Source organism: Miscanthus floridulus, chromosome 3, assembly GCF_019320115.1.
Source record: "Miscanthus floridulus cultivar M001 chromosome 3, ASM1932011v1, whole genome shotgun sequence".
In the NCBI taxonomy this organism is placed as follows: Eukaryota; Viridiplantae; Streptophyta; class Magnoliopsida; order Poales; family Poaceae; genus Miscanthus; species Miscanthus floridulus.
Genome location: NC_089582.1, coordinates 117139719 through 117147351, shown reverse-complemented (window position 1 = coordinate 117147351; position 7633 = coordinate 117139719). Strand labels below are relative to the sequence as shown.

The 7633-nt window shown below is 48.9% G+C and overlaps 1 protein-coding gene across 1 annotated transcript; it reads right to left on the bottom strand.

The window, feature by feature from the left end:
- Positions 1-3131: 3131 nt before the first annotated feature.
- LOC136546626 (DEAD-box ATP-dependent RNA helicase 7-like) lies at positions 3132-7633 on the bottom strand. Its single transcript, XM_066538593.1, has 14 exons — positions 7044-7633; positions 6446-6580; positions 6215-6355; positions 6022-6133; positions 5716-5786; positions 5476-5630; positions 5281-5392; positions 4815-4916; positions 4634-4694; positions 4382-4553; positions 4198-4294; positions 4017-4111; positions 3803-3933; positions 3132-3606 (listed from the first exon to the last, which is right to left on the bottom strand). The coding sequence occupies exons 1-14, from the start codon at positions 7539-7541 to the stop codon at positions 3368-3370; spliced, it is 2121 nt and encodes a 706-aa protein (XP_066394690.1). The 5' UTR covers positions 7542-7633; the 3' UTR covers positions 3132-3367.

Sequence of the window (7633 nt, the reverse complement as noted above, 5' to 3'; positions counted from 1 at the left end):
TGGTAACAACTTTGTCCCCGAACGGAAGTGCATTCCATTCCTTTGATTGCCCTATGTGACTTTGTTCTTACTCCTAACCGAACGCACCCCGCCACAACCTATGGTTACGAGTAGCCAAGCCCCGCGGGCCATGCCTAGGTTCCTAAAAGCTGCAGGCTATGGAACTAACGGGCAGGTGCGAAAAAGAAAGGATAAAAACAAAAGTTATGCTAGGATAAAAAACAAGGAATGAATAGTGGTTCTATCACAAAAGTAGAACTGATGTATTCATTGATACAAAAATTGTTCACACGGGGACTCACCCATGAACTCAATTGTTACATTTTCTAACTACTTCCACTCCAAATACTACTACGGCCGCTCGACGACATCACCTGACGTCGCTGGACATAAACCACCACCACAGGGGCCCCGCCCAGTTCTGCTCCCTCGACTTCGACGAGCGCAACGGGTACCTCAAGGGACCCGCCCAGTTCCGCTCCCTCGACTCCAGCGAGCGCAATGGGTACCTCAATGGCGTCGCACCCATAGATGCTCAGCAGAAGAGTAGGGAGCTCTGGACCTTCTCATGCAATCGAGGCAGCTCCTGGGCAGGGATGCTGCCACCAAGGTATGGCCACCATGGCTAGAAGAGATCTCATCAAACTTTATGAACTGGCGTAGCAGCTGCAGGCACGAAACCCTCCACCAGCATGATCCTGGGCAACTTCTCCTCCGACAAGGCTCGCCCGGCAAAGACCCACCCGAAAAAATCCACACACGGCTCCATCCCGAAAAAGGCCTCGCAGATGAATCCAATGCGCCACCTCCTTCGGTGAAAGCCGCCCCTTCTCTGGCAAAGATGGCTAGCACCACCTCCGGCAGCCTCCAGCTCGACATCGCGCTCCGGATTCACGAAAGGATATGTAAGTCCCCCCTCGCTTACCCCCTCTCTCACTTAGGAACCACCGCGGCATACAGGCACTCTCGGCGAGGAGGAAGAAGGAGGAGAGGCAATAGTTGGAGAATAGGCAAAGGACTGTGACGAAAAGCCCTCTCTCCCCCCCTATTTAAGGAGGAAACACGATAGCTAAAGAGGGGCAAAAGAACGGAGCGAAAAATTCTCGCCCTTCCCCCATTCAATACGGATGGGACACAATGGGACGCACCCAGACCGTTGGGACGCACACTGATCGACGGAACGACGCCTGGTCAGACGGAACGTCGCCTGGTAAGATGGGACGTGGCCTAGGTACGGCCCACCACTACTGCACGTCGGGCACGAAAATCAAAGCGTCACCACGCGTAGGCGGCTCTCCGCCTCCCTAGGCGGGACTTGGAAAAACCCAGACAACGGGATCTCCGCCAGGAGAGAACACCGGGCTTCCTAAAAGTCGATAGAACGGCTCAGGATAAAACACCGAGAGACAGGTAAGGAGCAAAGGGACGCCCCATGTAGGCCATGCCGACTCCATCACGAACGACGAGCACGGGTCCCGGTCGGACATTTCTGATTGGAGCTCTTCAAACCCCGTCACTCGAGTCATCAAGGTAACACAACCGACCCCTGCTATTTCTTTATAATCATTTCATACATCCATACACGCATTCATTCCATACGCCCGTGCCCCCCGGACGATTTGAGCCCTGAACCGCCCGGGGGCTCGGGAACTAAGCATCGCATGTGCAGCGAAATGCATCACAACGCTCTGTGTTGCATCATGAAGCGACAGTTTCCTCATTCAACATGGGTAACGACTGACCAGGGTGCGAAAGCCGCCCCACGTCAAAACAGAGCCAGGGGAAAAAACGCTGATGAGCCCCATACGGCCCTCGCCCGGTCTGTCCCAAAGCAGACAGGGTCATCTTAACCTTCTCATTCAATCCTAAACCTCTCACCAAACCCATAGAATCTCCATCGAGGGGAGGCTAGTAGGCCACCCGGGTCGGTCTCCGAAACGACCCAGGCATCTATCGGGTTGCAGGTAAAGGAGCAGTGGAATATCACAAGAGGGCTATACCGACCCCATCACGAACGACGAACCCAGATTCCACTCGATCATACCCGTTAGCAAGCTCACCGAGCGCGTCACTCAAGCCCGAGCGATCGAGGCAAGCGACAAAACTCAGCCCCTCTGGTTGTGAGAAACTGAAGACGAGGTAACGCACACAACTCAAACCGACCCCTACCAAGGCCCAACAGGGCTCGGGGGCTCAAGACACCAAAACATCTGGGTCTGACCCCGAACTCGCTCCATCCCTCGGCTACGCTTCGACTACACACCAAACGCCTGGGTTTGCGACCCCGAACTCGCCACATCCATCGGCTACGCTTCAACTGCACACCAAACGCCTGGGTCTGCGACCCCGAACTCGCCCCATCAGGATCCACGAACTCTGGGTCGCCTGATCCCTAAAACTAACTAACTGCCTCGGCTGCGCGGGCTGCACCAAGGCCAGGGTCTGTGACCCCGAACTCGCCCCATCAGGATCTGCGGGCTCCGGCCCACCCGATCCCTAAACTGACTAACTAACTGTCTTGGATGCGCGGGCTGCACCGATGTCAGGATCCACGACTCCGACTCCTCCGATCCCATAGCGCACATCGACGTCAGGACCCGCGAGTTCCATCTCGTCCGATCCCTAAACTAACTGCCTCGTTCGATCCCACGGCGCGCACCGACACCAGGATCCGTGGGCTCCGTCTCGTCCGATCCCTAAACTAACTGCCTTGCCCGATCCCACGGCGCGCACCGACACCAGGATCCGCGTGCTCCGTCTCACCTAATTCCACGGCACGCACCGATGCCAAGATCCGCGAGCTCCGTCTCACCCGATCCACGCCTCAGCTGCGCAACGACGCCTTGGTTGACGACTCTGTCTCAACTAAACAACACACACCCACTGACAAACACCCCCGGACGATTCTGCCCGAATCACCCGGAGGCTCAGGGGGCTACACCCGCGGGTGCGTTCGCGCGCACCCGCCAACGAAACAAAGACCTCCCCCACCGTTAAGGCAAAAATCACTCAGATGATTCTATCCAAATCGCCAGCGGCTACACCCGCGGCCGTCAAGGCAAAAATCCCAGCCAAACGCAGGGAACAACTATACTTTCTGACTACAGGGGACCAAATCTGCACCCATGTCAAGTTCAAACAATACATATAGCTTTACTTAATAGTAACATAATTGTTGATTTCGAGTACATAAAAAACGTACACTGTTGCGTTGGCAAGAATGAGTGTCGTATTCTCGTTGACGAACACTACAAAAATAAACAAAAGCCGATACAATTGCAGCCAAAACTGAGACTATTCCCTCCCCCTCTTCCTCAAAACTACGTCAAATACAACATAGTTCTCTGAAACGCCCATGCAGCAGCTTCTAATTCCTCCTGTTAAATCTATTGCCGCCGCCTCCCCTGCTAGAAAACCCTCTGCCGCCACCACCTCTGCCTCTGCCGCCACCACCGAAGCCGCCTCCACGGCCACCACCAGAGAATCTCCCACCTCCGCCGCGGCCAAATCTTCCTCCGCCAGAGTTGCCTCTTGACTGCTCCTTCTCTTGCAAGGGTGGCAATTGCTTGACTTCATCAATTGTCACCTGTGCGGCATTCTCCGACGCTGCAGGATCATGTAGTGCTTAGAGTGGTGCCCCGTATGCAAAAGGTTATCATAGATGGATTTTAGAAAATTATGACACTTCAACTGCCTTATTCGAATCGCATAACAAGAAAAGGGATTCCAGGGACACAGCAGTAAAATATTTTCATGCTTATACCAGTCGAAAATTATTTCACGAACAAGAGAAGGTCCATACCTTGAATGTAGTCTTCAACATCTGCAGGAACATCAAATACAACCCCTGTTCCATCAGCAGTGAGGGTTGCACCCTTTACATCTGCAAGTTTCTCTTCTGGCATGAACCTTTTCAATATAGTAAAAGCAAACCTGCAGGCAGAAAAGGATATCCCATTTAATCAAAAGATCAGAGGACCCTCATGAACCAGAAGCATAAATTACCAGCCACTTACCCAGGTGACCACATCGGTCTGCCAGTTTGAAGATGTAGTGTAGTGTAATCCTCCATGGAAGATAACAATGATCTTTTCTTTATGTCCGTGTAACCCTAAGGTACATATTTCCATTAGTTACAACTGCCAATATCTAGAGCAGAGTAGAAACCTGGAAATGTAGAACGAGAAAGCAACTTACAACTGCCTTTGCAAGTGCTTTGGCAAGCAAGTCAGCTGCAGAGAGACTGGAAGAGCTTAGCAACTGCTCTGCTTGCTGCCTGAAGACAGGAATAACACTGCACGACACCCATCCACATGCTTAATGACAAACCAATAAGCAAAAGGGACATGCTTGTCCTAAAATGATCATGGAAATATCTTACCTGTCTGACACACTCGCAATGGCATCTGCAGCTTCACTGCCAGCAGATTGTGCTACATCAGTAGGTTGTGGCGCAGAGATATGCTCAAACTTAACCCCAGACTCCCTTTCTAGTCTGCTCACACTGTGCTTATATCTGGGCTCATAAAGCATGACAGCAACACCAGTATTACCTGAAAATCAAATGGTTGCATTAAAGGTAGCAATTATAAACAATACTTTACACAAACAAGCATCATAATATTTAGCATACCTGCTCTCCCTGTCCGACCTGACCGGTGTATGTAAGCTTCAACGTCACGGGGAGGTTCACACTGGAAGTTTTAAATGCAAACGGTAAGTAGTTAATCAAGCAAAGGCCTACGTATTACAACATTTTTTTTTGAGACCAAGCCTAGCTATTAGAAATTACTCAACTGCAAAACAAGCCATACCTGAATGATAAGCTGCACATCATTAATATCCAGACCACGAGCCGCCACATTTGTAGCAACCAAAACTTGGAACTTCCCACTACGGAATCCAGCAAGAATGACCTAAATCATCCAAAAAACACATCAAATATCTGCACCTTGCACAAGTTGCAACTATTGCAACAGTGTGAATGGTCGGGCAGCAGATCAATAAAAAAGATTAACAAACAAAATTAAAAACTGAGTATAACAGTTGATAGCGTTGAGTTATAAATAATGGAGTTCAGCTGCATAAAGGATTAGAACAACATTTCTGATTTTGTAATGGTATACATTAAATGTCAGTAGTATTACACGTTAGCATGAATTATGAACACAGTACGCACATGCCAATAACATTCAGAAAGGCATATTATACAGACAGTATTGCAGATTAGTCAAGATTATATTATCATATTGATATGTGATCAAAGAAAAATTCACATACTTCACGCTGAGCTTGCACTACATCTCCATGCAAGGCACGGGATCCAGGAATCAAACCAGAAAGCTCTGATGCAGAATCCTTTGTCTCAGTGAATATAATGGTTCGGCCTCCACTGAAGCAAAGAAAAGTTTAGCAAAGTCAACTAAAATCAAACAGCATACTGAAAAACGACGACCATCTATGGGTAGTACATACTGGCTATAGCATCGGATAATGTCTGGAATAACTTGTGCCCTTGCTGCCTTGTTACAAGGAAGAGCAAGGTGCTTAACAGATGCACTGGCCTTCAGTTTCTCATTACCGACAAGGTCAACTGTTTTCCTGTCAACTTTCAGAAACCTCATAGAGAGCTATGATAATTCCAAAACACATTGTAAGTTCACAGAAATGCTGGAAAGATATTTAAAATAAGAAAGTCCTATAAAATTATCTTACCTTATTCACCCAATCTGGCAGAGTGGCACTGAACAGAAGTGTCTGTACTTTGGTAGCATCTTCTACCTTGCCTGTTCATATATTAGAGGGAGTGATTAAATATATCAAACAGAAAGCTAACCAAAGCTGTTAAATGCTCCATTTGAAAACCATGTTAATTGATCCATTCAGAAATCAGAAAGTGGGTAGTAAATAAAAAAGTATATAAAGAAAATAGTTGGCACATTTGTACTAATCTATTTTCTCAAAAATGAAACATTTGTATATAAGAACCTACAATACACAGAAACTGACAAATGAGCATACCAAGAATGAGCTCGACATCATCAACAAAGCCCATGTTAAGCATCTCATCAGCTTCATCAAGGACACGGAATTTCAAAGATTTCAAATTGAGAGTTCCTTTTACGATGAAATCCTGCACAAGTAATGTGAGAAAAGGAGAAAATGAGCTCACAATGCAATGGGATGGAGATATCAACAAAGACGAGATAATCACCTTGACACGACCAGGAGTTCCAACAACAATGTCCACACCTCTTCTCAATGCCATTTCTTGAGGACGATAAGGAGAACCACCATACACACAACATGCAGAAAGCCCAAATGTTGCACCATAAAACTCAAAGTCGGCATGCACCTGAAATTCATTTTAATGATGCATTTATGTCAAAAAAACATGTGCAAAAGAATCCAATTTCTGGAATCAGATATGGATACAAGTTTTTACCTGATTGGCCAGCTCTCTTGTTGGTAGCAGAACCAGAACACTTGGGGTCCTGCCATGTTCAGTTCGTCTAGAAGTCTTGTTTGCCCCATTAACCAAAGACTCCAATATGGGCAAGACAAAAGCCAAAGTTTTTCCCTGTAGGAAATAACATTTTGTCATACAGGTTTCAGAGAAACATACTACAGGAGAGCAATGGTGTTCCTCATGGCCACCACTTGTCAAGTATATCATAATGAGAAATTCAGGGAATTTTTTTGCAAATATTTTCATCCAGTGCTACATAATCATAATTCTATACTGATGAGAAGTGTTAGCTGACTGTCAGAAACAACCATTCACCTCCAAGCTATCAAATGCATTACTACTGTTCAAGCAGAGCAAAACAATGGGACCATCTGTTGTTTTAAATCAACAGGTACCATAATTCTCCTGGAATTCATACAGATACAGAAAAGTTTCCATATCGCTCACCAAGCATTGCATTCAAGTGTACGAGCAGGGACACAGTCTAGCAATTCAAAGAGCTGTACATGCTAAGTAATAAGGACTACACCTTGTAAATCAACCAAACGAATCACAATTCGGAACTGCTTCTCACCTGACCGGTGCGCGCTCGGCCAACCAAGTCGCTGCCGTCGAGTACGAGGTCGAAAGTGGTGGCCTGGATGGGGAACAGCGCCTTGATCCCCTTGGACCTGAGGCTCTGCCTCAGCGGCTCCGATATCCTGAAGTTCGTCAGCGCGTTCGGGTCCGCGGGGTCCTCGTCGCTGCTGGCCGTGATCTCGCCGTCGTCATCTGAGGCTGAAGACGAGACCTCGGCATTCTTCTTCGCCTTCTTCGGGGCGGGGGCTGTCTCCTCGGAGCTAGTGCTGCTCTTCTCCTCCTCGTCAGAGGACGAGGCCGACGGGGCCGGAGGGGACGGCTCCTTCGCCTTCCGCTTCTTCTCCTTCTTCTCTTTCTTCTTGGCCGAAGCGGCCTCCGCCTCTGCCTCCCCAGCGGCGGCGGCGGCGGCCTTGAGCTGCTTGCGCTTGGCCTTCTTGGAGGCGGAGTCGTCGACGGCCATGGGCTCCACGGCAGCGGCGAGGGCGGGAGACATCACGGGGTAACGGGCGGTGGCTGCTGGTAGGGGCGTTGAGGGCTGGCGGCTGCGAGGGGATGGCGCAGCCGGAAAAGAGGGGGAGAGCGGAC